At 42.4% G+C, this 20,455-nt stretch overlaps 2 protein-coding genes across 10 annotated transcripts in view; one reads left to right on the plus strand and one right to left on the minus strand.

Annotated features, from left to right (window-relative positions):
• The window catches only part of kcnq5b (potassium voltage-gated channel, KQT-like subfamily, member 5b), a 112,557-nt gene extending 97,557 nt beyond the window's left edge, over positions 1–15,000 (plus strand). For 2 of the 8 annotated variants that reach the window (XM_067498533.1, XM_067498539.1), the window contains 7 exons: positions 985–1,011; positions 4,509–4,732; positions 6,347–6,458; positions 7,803–7,934; positions 8,113–8,220; positions 9,908–10,034; positions 11,324–15,000. In XM_067498533.1, coding sequence (XP_067354634.1) covers positions 985–1,011; positions 4,509–4,732; positions 6,347–6,458; positions 7,803–7,934; positions 8,113–8,220; positions 9,908–10,034; positions 11,324–12,622 — 2,029 coding nt within the window. In that variant the 3' untranslated portion in view covers positions 12,623–15,000. The remainder of the gene's footprint in view (positions 1–984; positions 1,012–4,508; positions 4,733–6,346; positions 6,459–7,802; positions 7,935–8,112; positions 8,221–9,907; positions 10,035–11,323) is intronic. The other 6 variants (XM_067498541.1, XM_067498535.1, XM_067498534.1 and 3 more) reach the window with 6 other exon arrangements.
• Positions 15,001–15,127: 127 nt separating this feature from the next.
• LOC137123999 (elongation factor 1-alpha 1) lies at positions 15,128–20,331 on the minus strand. Of its 2 annotated transcripts, none has more exons than XM_067498548.1 (8): positions 20,198–20,331; positions 18,079–18,233; positions 17,664–17,843; positions 17,257–17,553; positions 16,974–17,124; positions 16,468–16,724; positions 15,972–16,206; positions 15,128–15,844 (listed from the first exon to the last, which is right to left on the minus strand). In XM_067498548.1, exons 2-8 carry the CDS (start codon positions 18,220–18,222, stop codon positions 15,720–15,722), a joined length of 1,389 nt encoding a protein of 462 aa, XP_067354649.1. In that variant the 5' UTR covers positions 18,223–18,233; positions 20,198–20,331; the 3' UTR covers positions 15,128–15,719. The 2 variants fall into 2 exon arrangements, with proteins under 2 accessions (XP_067354649.1, XP_067354648.1); XM_067498547.1 differs by having other exon boundaries at positions 20,106–20,242.
• Positions 20,332–20,455: the final 124 nt, after the last annotated feature.

Genomic DNA, 20,455 nt, shown 5'->3' on the forward strand with positions numbered 1-20,455 from the left:
GTAGGTGACTTACTAAACCATAACTATGGATCATTATTGTCATAACATAATGATCATTCACATCACAGTCACATAAACTGGAAGTAGCATGCATGTGTCCCAAAGCATTAACAGACACACTACATTTCTAACAGCCCCTTTATACAAATAATAACAGCATAAGGAAAGTAAATGAAATTTCATCTATATGGCTCGTGCAAATGTTATGTTAAGAGAATCTCCGTCATTTTGAGAGTCATTTTCATCATCAGTACTAACTTCTTGCTGGTTTCCATCAACACCCTAGATCACAGTAGATGTATACCAGATATGTTATTAGTTTCTTTTTAATGAGCCATCGCCATTTTAAAAATGCACCGGTGGTCATGCTCTAATAACCTTGAATATTTCTCCACCGGTTATTTTTCAATAAATCACATTGATTTGTTTTCTCACCCCCCTGTGTGTCCACATGATGTCACTCAGAAACCGATCTATGGAGCCTGGAAATATTGGGGAAATAAATACCATCCGCAGGGAATATAGTGCAGAGTTGCACTGTCATAATGATCTGACTCAGTCGCCACCATTCCTTTATGCAAGTGCTTCTTTAGTTTGCCTGGACAGCGTGCGATGATCTGCATGTTTGTCGTGAGCCTGTTTCTTAACATCTTTTTCCTCTGAAATGCATGTTATTGACGAATGTGTGGTCACCTCAAATCTTCTGCACTTGTAAAATACAAAAGAGGACCATACCAGTGCGATTTAGATGTACACACAACTACAGCTAGTTTCAAGAATCCGTCAGACCGTTTTTATACTGTACAAATGCAGTATAAATAAGAGCCAATGGGAAAAACACTGCAGTGTTGTTTTGTTGCACATATTTTGTAATACAGTACAAAAGCCCTGGTATGGTTCTTTATCTGTGTGTTAACATTTAGGTGTTAGGGAAGGGAGGTTTTCTAATGCATATCTCTTCTTTTCCACATCTGTGAACTGCAGGAAGGAGCAGGGAGAGTCAACCACAAGGTTTGTGACTTAACTGTTTCACTTTAAATTTAGCAAATAACAAATATAAACCCGGGACTCTTTCTTTTTTTTTTTTTTCTTTGCTTAGTTAGTTCTTGTGATAAGTTTGGCTTGTTGTGTTTCCTAGCCCGTTATTTGCTTTGTCAGTTTTTTTTGGTGCTGGGCAGGCTACAGTGATAATGTACCTTTTAGGTATTTTGCAGTTTTGAGGTCTATGAGTGTTCAGTGTGGCAAAACAGTACAGCTGAAAGCACTGAAACCAGAACATCAGCTGTGATCAATCAAGAACCTACAACATTGTTACTTAAAAAATATTAAAAACCTTATTTCTGTCTTGAAAATGTTCAAATGAAACCCAGCTCTCATTAAAAACATGATTATTAACCTAAAGCTAAACTCTCCTCTGCTCACCTAAAGCTGCTCCACTACTTTGTGAACTGCACTAAAGTCGCCCTAATTGAAGGAGGTTCAAACTGTGAGCATTATAATGTCACCCTGCTGTAGTGACGTATTTTACGCTGACACTCTGTGACTCATTGTTTTAACTCTGTTTAGTAATATTTTTTAAATTCTTTCTCCTAAACATGTTTAGCCAGTCAAATACAAGCGGTGTAACACACACACACACGTAAAGTATTTCATCTCAACAATGCAACAATCATCTTTCCTCAGGTATTTTTGAGAAACATTTATATTCAGTATATCACTGCTACCAGTGCATGCAAGCCATGAGGGCTCAGTGACATAATATTTAGCTTATGAAATACTGTGTAAATGTTTGCCTGCGAACCACTGCTGAGCCCTGAAGGCAGTCGAGACAATTTTTCCCTTGAGCTCGGTGTCACATATAAACCACACTGTGGAAGAAGCCAAAGAATGTCAGACATCATTAAAATAAATAACCAAATTAGGCAGATTGAATGTTTTATAGAGTCAGCTTCGACTGAACACAGGCACCAACAGAATTCATCCCACGCAAGGCTAAGCATATCTTAAGAATGAGACAGTAGAGCTGCGGCCTCCATCTACAATATTTTTTCTTGTTTTTTTTTTTTTATTCTCAGACCCTCAACTCTATGTATATCTCCACTTCTGAGCTGGAGATAAAATTGAAATCTGGAGCTGTCATACTTTGTTAATTAGCTTTGTTTATTGAATAATTTTCAAAGTAGTTCATCACAGAATTAGAGTGACGCAACGGCAATATGAGAGAATAAAAACAGGAAAAACAAAGAGAGAGGTGTGTCTATTCAAAGGTTACTGGCCTCACACTGGTGACTCAGGCACTTGTTGCCCGGGCCCAGTTTAATACACATAGTTAAATGAGGGATATCGACAGTGTAGTGTGTGAGTCACCAAATTGCAGCCCTTTTCAGATGGTGCTGTGGATGTTCATTTTCCTCCGCTAAGCTCAGTTGCCTCCGCTCTGCTGCTTCTAAATGTCGGTGGTCGACAAATTGAAGCACCTACAGAAGCTCTGTTATATCACTTTGTACATCATAACCTCTGTACATGCTGTTTTAAAAGGATCAGGCATCGCACTGACACCCTGGCTGAATTAACATAGTAAGAAGAGAAAGGGGCTGTAATGTTTAAAAAAAAAAAAAAAAAAAAAGTTTCATATTTCATCGACAAACGATTCTGAGTCGTGTAACACATCATAATATGTTTATCTTCCCTTTGGTTTTTTTAGTAAAATTCATAGTAATAAACAGAAGCTACTGAGGAGGTGTACAACATGGAAGCATAGGTACACAGCGTTTCTGTTGCCCCTGTTACATGTTTTTTTCTTTGGGAATGCTGACTAATTCTTGGTGCATGGGGATCTGTAGGAGGCTGTGCAGCCTTGGAGAGAGCCGAGCCAATAAATCGTGCAGGGGAGACATCACACTGTAGTAATACACGATCTGCCTTTGTTTAATCTCTGCCTGAGCAAATGCGTTGCCTCTGCTTGTTTTCACTACGTTTGCTCTTGGAACATCTGTGCCAGGTTTTCACCCTCTGTTAAATAATGACCTGTAGTATCATTCGTGGCGACTGTGGAGAGATAGAAATGACTCGACGTGGCAGATGCACACTCAGCTCCTGGTTTTGCCAACATGCCGTACTCCACTTGCCATATTCCTCTGGATCTTTTGCACCGCTAACATCCACAATCGTTTTTTTCACGATAAAAATATCAGAATAAACAATTAATAAATGATTTATTCACACACTCTCTTTACTCCCATAAACAATGACCACTGTAGTTTGTTTTGACTCAATCCTACATCCTACAACTGTCCTGCTGCTGTAAAGACAGCTGCATTAGAAAGTAGTGAGACCTCTTCACCGTGTGAAGAGATCACGCGATGATGACCTAAAGAGCGGCCGCAGACCCTTCCCATCCAATCTTATGAAACACATCTGAACGAGTAGGATAAACTGCCTAATTACAGGTGTAAGAAGCCTGAGACTTAAGCAAGAAGCTGTAATTCTTTCCCAAATTGTCTTTTCCAAAAGTGTTTTTTTTCTTCATGTGCAAAAAAATCTTTCTTTCTATTTTTTTTTCCCTACAATCCAACCGTGCAAACAGTGACGGGACCTGAATACTTTCTAAAGCAACTGCACCCACTAGTGTGCAAAATGTACATCTAGCTGCTGATGAAAGTCCTTTACAACCAAACATTTATTCCAGAATCACTGTTAAAACCTACAATTTGACCCCATTTAAATCTCCAGTAGTAACTAGAGGCTTGGTCACATAATAAGGGAGGGCATTTAAGAAGTCCTGAAAGATTGTCAGTAGTTTATTGTTCGTGATATATATATATATATATATACACAATTAAAGACACAGTATCACTACACATGTTTAGTATAATATGCAGTACCATTAAAATGAGTTTGTTGAAACTTGCCCTGCCTGTTGCTTGTGTGCTGCCTCTGCATGCAGTCATTGATAAAATGAATAAAAACTTCCTAACTTCTACACTTTCCCCCAATTAGTTTCCTTCAATTTCCTTCACTTACTCCGCCCTTTCGTGACATATTACATAGACAATATGTGCAATAACCTTTTGTGGCTCTAAATGGTTTTGGTAAATAAAAAATAAGCATAGCCACGTGGTTCTTTATGACAATGTGAATGTCCTTTATGCAACATGCCTGCATTTGGTCAGACTGAATGAAATACTCTAACGAATGTATTCCAACATGTAGCTGAAGCATCCTGCCTAACCTCAGTTTGCATTTGTGTAAAGCTCATGCTGCAGCGCTGTAATGCATGTTGATCTTCCTCCATCTTGTCTGTCATATTAGTATAGAGGGATCTGGACAGTGACTTTTACTGTGATAGACTCATGCAAACAAACTGCATTTTGCCTGATGTTTGAGATCAGTTATATAGTTGTCCTGAAACACATCTGAATAACATGTCTCTGTCTTTGTCCGTCATCCCACCAACTCCGTTCCCAACTCTTGTCTGGACTACTCATTGTCCCAATTTCACTCTACAGCCAGAAATTGAGCTTCAAGGAACGGGTGAGGATGGCGAGTCCCCGAGGTCAGAGTATCAAGAACAGACAGACGTCGTCGGTGAACGACCGGCGGTCTCCAGTGGCTGAGGCTGGGATGGAGGGAACCAGCCCCGCCAAGGTACAGAAGAGCTGGAGCTTCAACGACCGCACACGCTTCAGACCTTCCCTCCGCCTCAAGAGCCAGTCCCGCTCCACCACCGATGGTGAGTGGGCTGTTACAAGTAAAAGTTCAGTCATATGCAGTGCTACATACATCACTTTCGTGCAAAAAGGTTTTCTGATGCAGCCAAACCGCATCCAAATGCAAACCAAGATGAAAATGAACGTAGCATCAGTCAAACTCTCTGCTAATCCTTTATGTCCAAGCATGTGATAAGTAAATCCCCAGTTTCATTGCGTGTCTTCAACTGTGGCGTTCTGGCTGAGCATTCAACCTGACTGGTTTTGCCCACTAATTCAAGCAGCTGAGTAGAGGAATGCTAATGGTGGCTTGCCCTTCCTTCCTTCGGCCTAGCAGTGCCGGCTTGGCAAGCCCTTCTGGGTAAGAGCCAGTTGGTATTTGTGGGTGGACTGATGGGTTGATGTAAGGTGGGGGTGGTAAGCTCTGACAGCCATATGGGGTGTCAGAGCCGGCCAGCTGGCTGAGGCCTGCTGATGGAGAGGAATCAGTAAACTAGCTAGCCAAAACCAAACTGGTCGGCTGGTTAGCCACACTCTGTCTGATTGTTCATAGTCACTGACGTGTTGGCTAAATGAGATGGGAAATGTTTCCCTTTCGGTACGGTTTAATTAGAAGTGAAATAAGACAGTTATTTTAGTGGGAAACGTTGGTTCTGTTCAATGGAGCAAATTATTACCATTTCATATTTTCATCTGATGAGAACCCAAGTCTCTGTCTGTACGAATCATCAAACTCGAATAATCCCATCCTACATTCTCTAAGGTTAAACACAATACGTACAGTCCAGACATTGTGCTTTTCACTGCCCCATAAACAGAGTTGCACTGTCACAGAATTGTTGACAATATATCGCCAGAGCCTTGTTCTTTACCACTCGGCCACTGTTTCAACAGTTTTTCTCTTTTCAGACCACATCAATTCAGTTCACCGGATTCCAGTCTAAGCCGGCCATCACTTGCTTTGCATGCACTGAGTAATATCAACATGTTCTTAGTCCACAATGTTGAACGTAAAAAGTACATTTTTATTATTATCTCCTTTGGGGTCCCCTATAGATGATACAGACACCCTTTGCTGTAACAGTCAGACACCTTAGGAGTGACGATGGTGGCTGCCTGTTAGAGTTAGGCGCCAAAGTTTCATGGTAAGGTTGAAAAATTGGGAAGAAAAGTAAAAAAAAATGTACTAAAAACAGTCAAAACATTACATTGGTGCCCGATGCAGTGGAATGATCATCATTAAAGTGCACAATGTCTCCCGGTGGACTTGAGCCGTTGTCATTGGATTAGCTATCAAAAGGTTGGACTCGACTGACTCTGTGTCCCTCATACATCGAAAAACAATGCTACTTTTTTTAAATTCTACCGAGCCGTACACTCAGCGGCCACTGTCAGAAAGGTGACATTTGTTCAACCTACAAACTGAGAAGTTAAGGGCTAGTAAAAGTAGAATTCATGGTAGAGCTTGGATTGGATTAGATTGTACAGGTGTCCCTAATGAAGTGGCCAGTGAGTGGTAGCAGTTTACAAGTGAAACAGTAAAGTATGAAGACCTTTTGTAAGTTTGTGTCCTCGCCTCACAGGAACACTGTATTTCCTTTAATACAATAGTCCTTTTCTTCATCTTCTCCTCCAAGCGGCAGACTCCAACCTGACAGCAGAGGAGGGCTTTGATGAGAAGGGCTGTCACTGTGAGATCTTGGCGGAAGACTTGCTGCCCTCAGTGAAGACTGTCATCAGAGCCGTCAGGTGAGGCAAAGGAGATGCGACGTCCTTCATTAATCCAGCTAATACTGTCTTTTACTGCCGCCAAGGTTGCATGCAAACAAAAAATACGTGTAAATTATGTTATATTTGTGTAAAAATATTAAGATCCAGCAGAAACAGCAGTTTGGACGGTTTAATTTTTGTTCAACACATGCAAGAAGTGGCTCAATCCAGCACACAAATGTGAAACTGATCAACTAAAGGAATTTAAAGAGTTTCTGTTTGTCTACCTAATACTTTAAAATCTGAATTTGTTGAGGTGTAAAGAGATGCTTGCAAACAAATTCTCTCTTTTAAACAATCGTAAGCACAAAACAACAACTTTAACATAATGTGCTCATAATGTGCAGTTAGAAATTTAGAGACATTTGTTTACAAATGAATCCAAAAGAATTCAAAATGACCACTTGCTACGAAACATTAAATCAGTAATTGTTGACTGTGTGAACATGATAAACAGAATCTGAATCTGAATCTGAATCTCATTGGGGAAGTTTTCCCCCTACCCAGCTGTGCAGTGCTGGTCCCAAGCCCGGCAGAAATTGGGGAGGGTTGCGTCAGGAAGGGCATCCGGCGTAAAAACTGTGCCAAATCAACATGCGCTGTGGTGACCCTGAACTCAGGGGATAAACCGAAAGGGGGGGAAAATAAATAATTTTTGAATCATGGTGGATTTCAATTGGCTTTTTGGACCCAAATGTACATATCAAAGTGGAAAAATATCTCCTATCGCAGCTGCCTTTAACTGCTTCACATATGGGTTGATAATGTATCTAACCTCAGCTCCATGAAGAAACAAAAGTGTGAATACAAACATCTTATCCATCGAAACAATGCGCTAGCAGCTATGTTCTCATTCACAGACAGAGTGAGGCTTCATTTGATCTACTGTACACACACTTTATGCCAACGAAAAAGCCCAGAGCTTGATTAGCTATGGAAAAATATGGCTTCACACGAACCGTCTCCCCAAGGCTCCGTTTTATTGCTGTCTGTCCTCCTTCCATCCTCTGTCCACATCAGTCAGCCAGATTCTCTGAGATGTAGCCTTGAGACTCCACAGGTGCATAGCTTCAGAAAAGCTGCTTTTTCAAAGCTATACTTTTGCGCGCACACACACACACACACACACACTCCTAATACAAGCAGCCTCAACATAGTCCTACTGAGGGATTGCATGCAGTGATGCCTTTTAAGCTCCCTAAAGCAAGAAACATTAAGCTAAGTTGTTTCCTTTTGCTCCAGTCTGTCCAATATCTCAGCCATTTGACTGCATAACAGCGCCCCCCTGTGGCCCATGTGTGCAATTCTCTGCTGTTTTTGCAGGATAATGAAGTTCCACGTAGCCAAGAGGAAGTTTAAGGAGACGCTGCGTCCATACGATGTGAAGGATGTGATTGAACAGTACTCTGCTGGTCACCTGGACATGTTGTGTCGCATCAAGAACCTGCAAACCAGGTAGGAATAACGACGCACAAGGACACACACTCCATGGCAACGTTATCACTCAGTCTTTCCACCATTCTGTGACTGATTTACCTGTGTTTCGGTGTGAATGTGCATGTGTAATGTCACACGTATGTATGAATGTTTATGTTTTTGCACGTGTGTGTGCATGTGTTTGCTTCTCTCACAGGCTGGACATGATATTAGGTCCAAGGCCCCTGAACAGCAGAGCCAAGACCTTTTCCACCCCTTCCCTGCCTGTCTATTACAGCCAGGGGAGAAAGAACTCCACCCAGGGGTCAGAACATGCTTCCCAGTCCTTCACAAACCACATGGGTTCACTTCACTTCAGTCAGTCAATTCAGGAGGTGTCCTCAAAAATGTAAAAATCCAAAATTGCAAGAGCAGATTAAGGTTACTTCTTTGGATTGACTGATGTGAAAGTGAGATGATTCCACCGTTTTTTGTTTTTTTTGTTTTGCTTCCTCTGAAACACTCCTCTCCTGTGTGTGAAGTCATACAGTGGAGACTAACACTAACAAAGCCCTGTTATATATTGCGTTTGATTTTGGCATCTTGGCATTTGCTGTGGTAAATTTTGGGATCCTCCCATGTGTTTGCGGCCTGATGCTTACATGTCGTACAGAAGCACCAGAAACACAAACTAACTAAATTTTATAGCCGTGAATCCAAACTGCCATTGGTGTTGGAACACTGACCCCTGCTGTCATGGTCTGTTAAATGAAACAACTGCATGCAATTCATACTGTGTCTTATGGCAGTGCTGCTCATCAGGCTCAAATAGGTTTCAGGATTTTATTTTTGTTGTTATTATTATTATTATTATTACTACAGAAAAAGAATTTGCACACCTTTACCTGCAGGACCTTTTTGTAAGGACTTATCCTTTCAGTGTAATCTGAAAGTGCTCCCAAGTTTTTTTTGTGTGTATTTGGAAGCACATTGATCTTTACATCTTGACCTCAGGGTCCAGCTACTCTAGAAAAGCTTTCAACACCATCTTCATCAGCAGTTGTCGTGTTCGTTACTCTATCCACTTATAAGATGCTGGACTTACTACTGATTTTTTGCAAAGGTTTAACATTTTACTACTTTATTACCATTTGTTTTCCATCATGGGTCACTTAATGAGTAACCTTTAAACACAATAAGTGTGTTTCCGAGTATGTAATTTTACAAGGAAAAAAAAGTGAATAAAAACAGTAGAAATTCCAATTCGGAAAAAGTTTTAATGTTTATATTGAAAAAAAAGCATAATGCAGAAATAGACCACAGCCACATAATGAAGCATGACATACTTTACCTGAAAGCTTACAGACCCTGGGAGAGGTCATGGAGGGAACAAGAGAAAGGAAATTATCATCAATGCAATTCTTCCATCTTGTTTTCCATATGGATGGATTTGTTTAAGGTTAAACTGGTGTTTTCCACACACTTATTAAACCACACATGCTTTTCAATGGGAGTCCAGGTTGGTGTTGGATGATCTTGTCAAAGCTTCTGTCATTTGTTTTTCCAAAATGTTGGTGGCCCCTTAGTTGCATGCATTGCTTCGGCTGTTTTTCATTTCAACATTATACCTTTAACAGACTCTACTAACCAGATTGTACTGAGCCTCACTGGATTGAGCAGGAATACTGATGCAATGTACGGCAGGAGTGAGACAAAAGAAAAATCATTTAAATGAGGTACCGTAAAAAAAGGGTATCAGAACAAGCAAACCCTTAATTGTTTGAACCACAAGAAAATGATTTAATAACTTGTCCTTATCTGTCAAATCCAGTGAGGAAGTGTGATGACTCTTTTGCCTTTGTGCTGGAAACAAAAATGTCCCTTTGGGAACTTTACTCTGTTACCATCTCAATCTTTCCTTTCTCTGGGCTAAACACATGGATTTACACTTTGTCACTGTCTCTTCCTCATTTATGTCTTACTGTGTTTGCATGCGTTTGTGTGTGTTCCAGAGTGGATCAAATCCTGGGTAAGGGCCAGATGCCTCTGGACAAGAAGATTCGAGAGAAGCTGCTGTCGGATGGAGACATATTAGAGGACATGAGCATGCTGGGTCGTGTCTGTAAGGTGGAGCGACAGGTGCATCTACAGCTTCTTGTTTTGTCTTATTCTCTTATATTAGATGGAATATATACGGAATTATACTGTAGTCTTTACTTTTTAAGTACAGTACATTCTAACACTAAAAACTGGGATTTAATTAAGCTTGAAAGGGTTCAACAGTTTTTGTTCTAAAACATAAAATTAAAGTTTGGAGTAGATCTGTTGTTTGCACCTGTTCTAGAACTTCTCAAAACTCTCACCTCTGACTGCCAGAATCTTCTGGATAGGGATTATAAACATAGTTAATTTGAAATTGTTCAGTGAAAACCAGGCCAGGTCTGTTACTTGATTGACTTTAGCTCCACTTGACACACGGCTGTGTCGGACAATTTGAGCAAGTTTTCGTATTTAAAAGTCCATCATTCACCTACTTCACACTGAAGTTGCTCAGGCATTTTAAGAGAAGCAACCATTAGTGGAACACGTGTGTTGGGGAAGTGTCTCAAGTAATATATTATATGTCATTACTGTTAAAATATTTCTTTCCAGCTCACTAACTTATTACTTGTCTAACATAAAGTAAAATTATGAATCCCCCAGTTCACCTTTATGTTTCTACTATGTGCCTCATGCTTTCCATGACTTGTCAACGTAAACTACCCCAGAAATTCATTTGTCCAGTTCACCAAGCCTGAACTTATAGTCCCATCATTCAAACAGACACTTGGCTGCACCTGAGCAGCTGACCACTCATCTCCTCATGCTTTGACCAAAACACCTTTGTCTAATTGTGAAAGCTGGGGATTTAACTGGTGCAGGTCACATCAAACACATACTCATCTTTGGTGACAACAGGGACTGATCTCCAACTTTCACGTACTACCATTGTTTCTGCAGAGCCTGACTCAGTAAACCAGATAAATGGACCGGAACTTTAAAAATATTTTCGTGGAAACATGACTTATCACATATGACTTCATCGTTTTTTGGGGTTTTTTTTTTTTTAATCGCAATATGGTTTCTGAACCTAGGAAGGGATTACTGCATGGTAACTTGTAATACCATCACTAATTACCACATTATATTACTGCATTAGTATGAAAAGTAATACATCTTAGATAACTTGTAACTTTGGTACTTTTAGAAGAAAAACTATAAATCATATCGTTGCTTGATAATTAATCTTGCAGGGAGCCTATGCAGTATGTGGATCCTTTGTTTCACTGCATTTGGTCTTTTTTGGTCCTTTAGGCTTGTTTGGATATCTGGGCCATGTTTAAAGGCTTCTTCTTGCTCCTTACTGTCGTCCTTTCCTCTCTTCACAGGTGCAGTCAATTGAGTCAAAAATTGACTCGCTGCTCGATATCTATCGTCAGGTTTTGCGGAAGGGTTCATCTTCAGCCCTCACACTCTCCTCTCTGCCCCTCTTCGAGCTGGAACAGACTTCCAACTACCATTCCTCTGTCTTCAGTAAGGATTTGTCCTGCTCTAACCAGGTCAGTGGCAGCGGAGTGCCTCCCCCTGGGGGCTGCATCACACGCTCCTCTACCAACTCCCATCTTTCCCAGGGAGGACTCCATCTCATCCTGGCCCCACCCAATGAGCTCAACCTCAATCTCAATGCCTCCTCTTCCACGCCTCCCTCTGGCCACCCATCCTCCTCTTTCAGCCCGTCGCCATTGCCTCATCACCATCATTATCATTACCATCAACGTCATCCTCATCATGTCCAACATCATCATACCCAGGTTCAGGCCACCACACCTGAAAGTGGCACCGATGAGGCTGTGGGGAGCTCTTCACCAATCCTGACTCCAAATAGTATCGGCAGTGGAGGGGGGGGAGGTCCAGGAGATGGAGGGTTTCCTCTTTTGGCGAGGCTTCCACCACCACCCCCTCCCAGCCGAATTGGTGGCCCAAGCAACTTGGTGCGAACAACTTCCACAGAAGCATCCCCTACAATGGAGGACATTTGTGGAGGTCTAGGGACAGAGACAGAAGACAGCAGTGTCAGGAAGGACCTCTGCCTTGGGTTGGGGCTGGGAAAATTAGGGCCACAACTGAAGGACAGCCCCAACAACAATGGCCGTCCAAACATCAAGGAGGAAGGCTCCTGGAGGAGACACATGAGCCTGGAGTTGGAGCCGCTAGTGCCACAAGCCCTGGGCTGTTGTTCTGGCCCCAAGCAGATGGACCGAGGCATGGGAAAGTCCATGTCAGTGCAGGACCTGATGCAGGCAGCTCCAGGGACTGTCCAGGATGCTCACCATAGCCACAGCCTGTCATCTCAGAGCCCAAGTACAAGCAGTGACTCTCCAGTTGGCTTCCACAGCTGTAGCCAAGATCCTGGGGGAGGAGGTGGTGGTAGTGGTTTAGGCAGGAGTGGTGGAGGTGAATGGGGTGAGGAGGACCTCTTTATCAGGGACACAGAGGCACAGGGAGGGGACTTCCTGTCACAGGGCACTGTTGAGGCCCAGTCCTACTCCTCAGAGCTCCTGAGGACAGCAGGCAGAGTAGGGGCGGGGTCCCAGGGTTCCAACCATAGCCTGGCCAGCGGTCATGCATCTGAGCCTTCTACCGGCAGCACCGAATTGCTGAAAATGCCTCACGTACGGCTAAAATAGATTAAGCCACAAGTTTGGAAGGCACTCGAATCCCCCCTCACAGAGACAGTTTTTATCCTGTTATTTGAAGGGAGTGGGTGGGTGGGAATATAACAAGGGGTCCTTGTTTTGTTGTTTTTTTTTCCATGTCGATCCATTTGATAAGAATCACAGTATTTTCATACAGGCTGATCATATATCGCATACCATTGCATGAGTTCCTCTGCTTTAAATTATTCTTGACAAATCTGAGATAAAAGGTGAAGGTCTGTAACGTGGGAGCACAGACGCTCAAAAACCTGAGACTTAAAGCCAACGAAACAAGGCCCTGTTGGATGACGTGTGACCATGAGGAACAGCATGGAAATTTGCATGTTTTCAGTCAAAGGTACTGAGGTTAAGACAGTTTACACTGAGCAGAGCAGGAAGGCGTGGACCTCTGAGACCTTCCCCATTTGTTATAAGCAATGGGAAAAAAAATGGGGCTTAATACGTAAGTGTGCATATATATGCGAGATGTACTGTAATAACTCATGACAGGCTTCCAGAGTGACCAGGCTTCTGTTCTTGTCGCTATTTCTATTTTATTTCAAAGACATTTTACAAAATGTACTTTTTAAGTTTTTATCCTAAAAAACACATTTACTATCCTCAGTGAATCTCTTTAAAAGTACCACACTTTAAAGGACCATCATAATGTATCTGTATATTTTAGCTCCTCAACAGGTAATTTATTCATAACATTTGACTGAGAACTGAGTTAAAAACTAGCCCTTTAAGTATCGCTCATTTTCAAATTACCGAAAATAAGAGAACAAAAAAAAAAAACTAGCACTCGAAAGCAGGAATATTTGACCTTTCCTGATTGGTTTGAAGAGTGAGCCTCACTGAAAAATCTTTATTAGGGTCTATCCCAGCACTGCTGCCAGTGCTGGAAGCCTTAGATCGTGCCTCTTCACTTGAAACTATTTTATGAGGAGTATTTTAAGCTGAACAATATTTGACCAAGTTACTGTAGCTTTAAGTTCAATACAGTATCACCTCAAAGGGGCTTAATGTTTGGGGTAATGAATCAAAGTGAATGTCATCTCGTTTTTGTCAGTGTCACATCATTGTGGAGTCAGCGGCACAGGAATTTGCATTACCTCATTACAGAGAAGTAAGGATGTGCACACGATTGCAGCAAATGGGCTGAAATATGCAAACCTGCAGCACTAGTCCTTTAAACAGGGATGGTCATTACTGAGGAGTACCACAGAAATTCCCCCGACAGGAATGAGGCGTGTTGCTGTACAGATAAGAATGCACACAACCAGCTGTGATGTCCACGGCGCTGTTAAGGACACAGGTCAGAGAGGAACATGAGCAGATGTGGCCTAATATTATATTAACGATACAGCAAACAGCCATAGTGTAACACGCATCTTGAATGTCATATTCCTGTTTTGGTTTAGGATCACGTGCACTGAAAACAGAAGATCTAACATTGTATTGCATTTGGTTCTTCGCCTCCCTGTTTTTACATGAAAGGATGTTATTTAAATCAAGTTTTTCGGGGGGTTTACCATGGGGTTATTTTTGCTTCCTTGAAGTGCACTCGCTGCAGAATGTATTGCTTATTTCATTACCAATATGAGCAGAACAGGGATTTGCTCGAACTGCCAAGCGGTGAAAGTGAGATGATTAACGTTCAACTTTCTTGTTACATGGTACAGAGTCAGGTTGTGTCTGGTGAAGTAATAGCACCATCATGATGCAGACACCACCCATAAAGCACCCAAAGCCTCAGTGGGGAATAATCACCCTTAGCCAGCATTACCTCAATGAATTCCTAAGACCCATATCACAGACCAGTGACGGAGACTAGTTTGCTTTCAGATATCTAAATATACTTTGCATGAAGAGGTTGTCATATCCAGACCTTTATAAAATGAGAATGAATGCCATCTTATTTAGACACATCTATTTACGGTTCAAACTGATTGCAATGGAAGTACAGAAGCCCCCGGCTCTGATATGAAGTCTTTAAAATGTGCGGTAGATACAGTATACGGTGCCTTGCTTTTGTGGTACATATTCATCTCCATATGGTCAATTTCCTGAAAAGTGCATTAGATTCCTCTGAACAGACACGGTTGCACTGGTTTGATTTTATCTCCTTGTAAATGTTCTGACTTGAGGCATTTTACACTTTTTTTATTCTGAGATCATTTTGCTACTGCGCAGAAAATGGGGCTTTGACATCTTAACATTCTGTCTCATTTTGTTTTAATTTATTTAAATTATGTGCACATATTTACACACTAGTAATAATCTCAGTTAGATTTATGAAGCCTGTAATGTAACGAAAATGCAAGTGAACTTTTATTCTCATTCATCAATAAAGGAAATTCTATGAAGTGTGGTTTTATTTTCTTTTTTTTTTGCTTTCTCATCATCACCACTGACTAAAACTGTGGATCTTCAGTAGTTTGGGAGCACGGAAATAAAGCAGCCACAGCAATAACACCCGCAACAAAGACACACTGATTATACAGCTTTACCTTTATGAACATATGCTCACAAATAACAGTGTATTAAGGTGCATGAACTGAACAGCAACTGTAACATTTAACGGAGCTACTGCAAGGGAGATAAAGTTACTCAAAGTGCTAGGCATTAAGATTTCAGGTATCAGACAAAGTTTGTATCTTCTAAGGTCTAAGGTGCAAGCAGGAACATGCAAGCAGCCAAATCTACCTCAGGCTAGGAAGCGTTTTTTAAGCTAGAACACAGAGCAAAAGAACATCTCTGCCTCATGACTGGTACTAAACAGCTACGGTTGTTGGCTACATCCACGAGCAGCTTCGTTCTAACTACAACAGCACGTGACCAGAGAGCCGTTACACAAATTTATGCCTTATTTTGCCACGAACTGAGTGACAATAGAATCTACGTACAACAATGTGTCAACGTGTTAATCGCTAACGGTGCGTCGGTTCGGTCTTTTTTTCCTTCGTCTGCTTTTGCGATGCATTGTGATAATAGACCAGACGCTGACTATGGTGTGCAGTAGGGGCGGGGTATGCGTGGGTCTTCGGCCTTTGGGAGCGTTTGGGGCAGCAGCCCAGCACAACGTTCATTTGGCCTTCTGTGCCTTCTGTGCAGACTTGGTGATCTTACCACTGGTGGGGGCTTTCTTTTCCACGCCTTTAATTACTCCCACGGCCACCGTCTGACGCATGTCACGGACAGCAAACCTCCCTGAGGAGGATCGTGGAAGAATATTTATTATCTCTTGGTCGAACATTTAATTTATTATTGAGTTTAAGCAAAATGAGAATTGAATTGAATGAGAAAGCGAGAACCTGGTGCAGGACAGGAAACCTACCCAGTGGGGGGTACTCAGAGAAGCTCTCCACACACATGGGCTTGCCGGGGATCATGTCCACGATGGCCGCATCGCCGGACTTCAGGGACTTGGGGTTGTCCTCGAGCTTCTTGCCAGAGCGACGGTCAATCTTCTCCTTGAGCTCCGCGAATTTGCATGCAATGTGTGCGGTGTGGCAGTCCAGCACGGGGGCATAGCCAGCACTTATCTGACCAGGGTGGTTCAGAATAATCACCTGGAGAAGAGTGGAGGCAGGTGAGGGCCACATGCAGAAACCCACATGCACGAACATGCACATTTTTTGCAGCGGTTACATTCAAAGTTAAGATCTTAAGCTTGCATTGCTTCCCTGACCTTTATTGGTATAGACATCTCCTCAGGCCTTTGTAGAGGGTTTAAGTTAAGCTGTAATTGCGTTTCGTCCCTATTACTATTATTATTTAACTACTATTATTTAATTATTTAATTTTTTATTTAACTACTTCCATCTGCAGACCTGAGAGGTGAAGCTGGCTGCTTCCTGTGGCGGATCGTTCCTGCTGTCTCCAGCCACGTTGCCACGGCGAATATCCTTAACGGACACATTCTTCACATTGAAGCCGACATTGTCGCCAGGTAGAGCCTCGGTCAGGGCCTCATGGTGCATTTCCACCGATTTGACCTCGGTAGTCACATTGACGGGGGCAAAGGTCACCACCATGCCAGGTTTCAGGATTCCTGTCTCTACCCTGCCCACTGGTACCGTACCAATACCTGTCCGAGAGAAAAATCAACAAATTTACAACAGCGGTAATTTTCCTTCTGTCTGTACAACCACCTGAATAAAATTAAACTTCTGTAAGACTTTAAAATAAGGGACTGATAGTCGCAGTAGAACATGACCTCATTAAGTTCTGCTCTTTTTGTCACACGGCACTCTCATTCCCAAAAGAAGAACCTGAGAACTGGAGCAACTACAAACTACACATCAATAACAATTACAGACTCCAGCACCGCACTCACCTCCAATCTTATAGACATCCTGCAGAGGCAAGCGGAGGGGCTTGTCGGTGGGGCGTGTGGGAGGCTGGATGGCATCCAGAGCCTCCAGGAGCGTGGTGCCCGAGGCATTTCCATCTTTACGGTTGATCTTCCAGCCCTTGAACCAGGTCATCTGTGAAGGGACAGAGGTTCAGGTTTTACCTTGAGACTGCTCATGAAGCAGAAGAAATGCTGTACATGTATATGTGCTATTATGCAAATCATCTCCACAGTCAGGTGGAATAGAATTAATCTTCAGGCTCACATTAGGGCTGGGTTCCAGCATGTTGTCTCCATTCCAACCAGAGATGGGCACAAAGGCTACGGTGTCAGGGTTGTAGCCAATTTTCTTAATGTAAGTGCTGACTTCCTTTACAATCTCCTCATAGCGCTTCTGGCTGTAGTTGGGCTCAGTGGAATCCATCTTGTTAATGCCCACAATGAGCTGCTTCACTCCCAGGGTGTAGGCAAGCAGCGCATGTTCACGAGTCTGCCCATTCTTGGAGATGCCAGCTTCAAACTCACCCACACCTGCAGCCACGATCAGCACAGCACAGTCAGCCTGAAAAAAGACACAAAAGAGAGATGAAAAACTCTTTCCTCCCGAGTAATGTTCATTATTTATCAAGCTTTCTTCCCCGATTTTCTGCTTTTCTATCGCTTCCTTGCTACCTGAGAAGTTCCAGTGATCATGTTCTTGATGAAGTCCCTGTGTCCTGGAGCATCAATGATGGTGACGTAGTACTTGCTGGTCTCAAACTTCCACAGAGAGATATCAATGGTGATACCACGTTCACGCTCTGCCTTCAGCTTGTCCAGAACCCAAGCATATTTGAAGGAACCCTTTCCCATCTAGCAGATTTGGAGAGGAAAATTATGATAAATCATGTAACTTTTGCGACACATAATATTTATCTTTCAAAGATTTGGTGGTACAACGCTTAAAAAAGTACTGTAATTGCAATGAAACAGTAAACTGCACTTGCAGAAATACAACATGTTACTTGGTTGACAAGACGCACAGTAAATCCTGGAGTACGGTAGAAAAACACAATCAGAAATTCTAAACAAAATCACTGAATCATACCTCAGCAGCTTCCTTTTCAAACTTCTCAATTGTTCTCTTGTCAATGCCACCACACTTGTAGATGAGGTGGCCAGTGGTGGTGGACTTGCCGGAATCGACATGTCCTATTACCACAATGTTGATGTGGAGCTTCTCCTTCCCCATAGCTGCTCACCCTAGAAGATACAGAGGGGGAGATTCTAGCATTAAGAACCATGGACACACAATGATGAGACAAAAAGCCAGAGCTTGGGAGAACTATGACTTGTTCACATGATTGTAGATGCAGATTGTAGATAAATTATGAACAGATATTATCTAACCAGCACCGATTGTTCAAGCAACATGGACAGAAGACAAACAGTTCACATTTAGATGAGGTATCGTAAAATGTCCTCTTTACATAATGTGCATCTCCACGTACAAGTGGTTAAAAGCCTATTGGTCTGTTATCGAGCAATGGCAATCAAAATTTTATTAGAAATGTCCCCGATTAAATCAAAGTGCCATTATTGCAATAAAACTTGCATAAACCATATTACAGACTATACAGCCAAGTCTGGACTGGAGCAGAGATGTTCGTCTGCTTTCACAGCTTCACAGCCAACGTTTCACTTCTACCTTGTTGCGACTCCCAACTATCTCTGCAGGCCGTTCTTTCTGCTCTAATAGCTGCGGGTGTTGTTTTCCGACGGCTGAGCTGAACTGACTCTCATGACAAACCTTTGTTATACACCGTTTCCTTGACAACTGGTTATACAAACTTAAAGGATAAAGCACAAAGGCAAACATCAAAGTCATGTGACGTCATCAATGACATCATCAGTACGCTTCTTAAACTAACCAACTTTGCAATACACAACAAAAAGAAAAAAACAGAGGAAAACCTGCTTGGCTCAAAAATACCCATATTAGAGACAATTACAGACTTAATATTGGAAACAATTACTAAATGCTTTGGTTGGAGGTAAAGGCACCAAATCCATCAGCAAATTCATGGTCCGTTTATACCTTAACAATACTTTTGTAAACTTCTGACGAATGTATTTAAGTTTGAATCAATGGTTTTTACCTAATTACCTAATTATCTTGCTAAATTGTTTAAGTTTTATAAACTTTTGTTTATCATGGAAGTATTTCCCGCAATAATATGAATACCGATGGGAAAAACCCAAATTCACTTTTAGTCGAGGGAACCAAGATGAGAACTTCCAGGTTGGAAGATAAAAAGATAAACAAAAACAAGACACGTCATTCCCCCGACACTCGATAACATACTGAGACACAACGGACTCAGTCTGTCTGTCCCCGCCGAGGACAGTTAGCTAATTGATCAATCTCACTGAACTGGTTGGTTGATGAGTCACTTTCACCCCAGTGGCACGCGCAAACTCACGCGCTGTGAAAGCGTGGCTTCAACGTGCCCAGACTTAAATTTGCGACATCATGATCATCACAGCGCCTTGGTTTTTGGAAACCATTTTGGCCACAAGGGGTGATCGTTGTTTTGTTTTTCAATCATCTGATTGTTTACATCAAGAAATATTCCAATTTTCCTTCGTATCTTCAAAGGGAACCAAAATACGTGACTGACACACGCACTAATCTAATGACAGCACGAAATGAATGACTGTTCCATTCCACGCAAACCACCTTTAGTTTTAGGAATCTCCGCATAACATGAGTTAAGGTGTAAGTGATGTTGGTAAAGAAAGGAGCCAGTGCCGCAATGAACAGTGACGCCGTGACCATTGCACCGCAGAGCCGAGGGCGTTTTACAAACGTCTGCATGGCTCCGCATGCAGCTCGCATTGTTTATGACTCCGTGGCGGCAGCAGGAGGGAGACTGGCACACGCACGATTGTCAAGTGGAATATTTCTCAGCTGAAACTGCGCCATATAGGCCCAGTCTGCTGGGGGGGGGGGGGGAGCCCACTGTGGTGCCAATCCACACCCCTCTGGCACGGACCGCATTGATCAAATTACCGTGACATCAACACTGCACCACATCCAACTACCAGCTTTGAGGCTTATTATGATGCACTTACATAACAGCTATTTCCAAACGTCCCTGAAATCCCCAGCTCTCGTCCAAGTTTTGACTGAAGGCTGGTGCGCTCGAACACTGTCTGTTTCTTACCTTCGCTTCTGAGATGCGCCCACCGGTTCACTGCGACGGCCCAGAAGATGCTGCTGTGCCGTACTGACAGACGCAGACAAGGTGCCGCTATGTGGACTGGCGTCAAACGCGTCATTTAGTGAAGTGACCAGGATCGACCACTAGATGGAGACTCGTCATAACAGACGAACCGGCACTGCAGCCCACTGGAACCACTTTCATTTCATACTTTGAACTTATGCTTCACATCCAACATTAACCCATGTTATTATATAGAAC

Source organism: Channa argus, chromosome 3 (assembly GCF_033026475.1).
Source record: "Channa argus isolate prfri chromosome 3, Channa argus male v1.0, whole genome shotgun sequence".
NCBI classification, from domain to species: domain Eukaryota; kingdom Metazoa; phylum Chordata; class Actinopteri; order Anabantiformes; family Channidae; genus Channa; species Channa argus.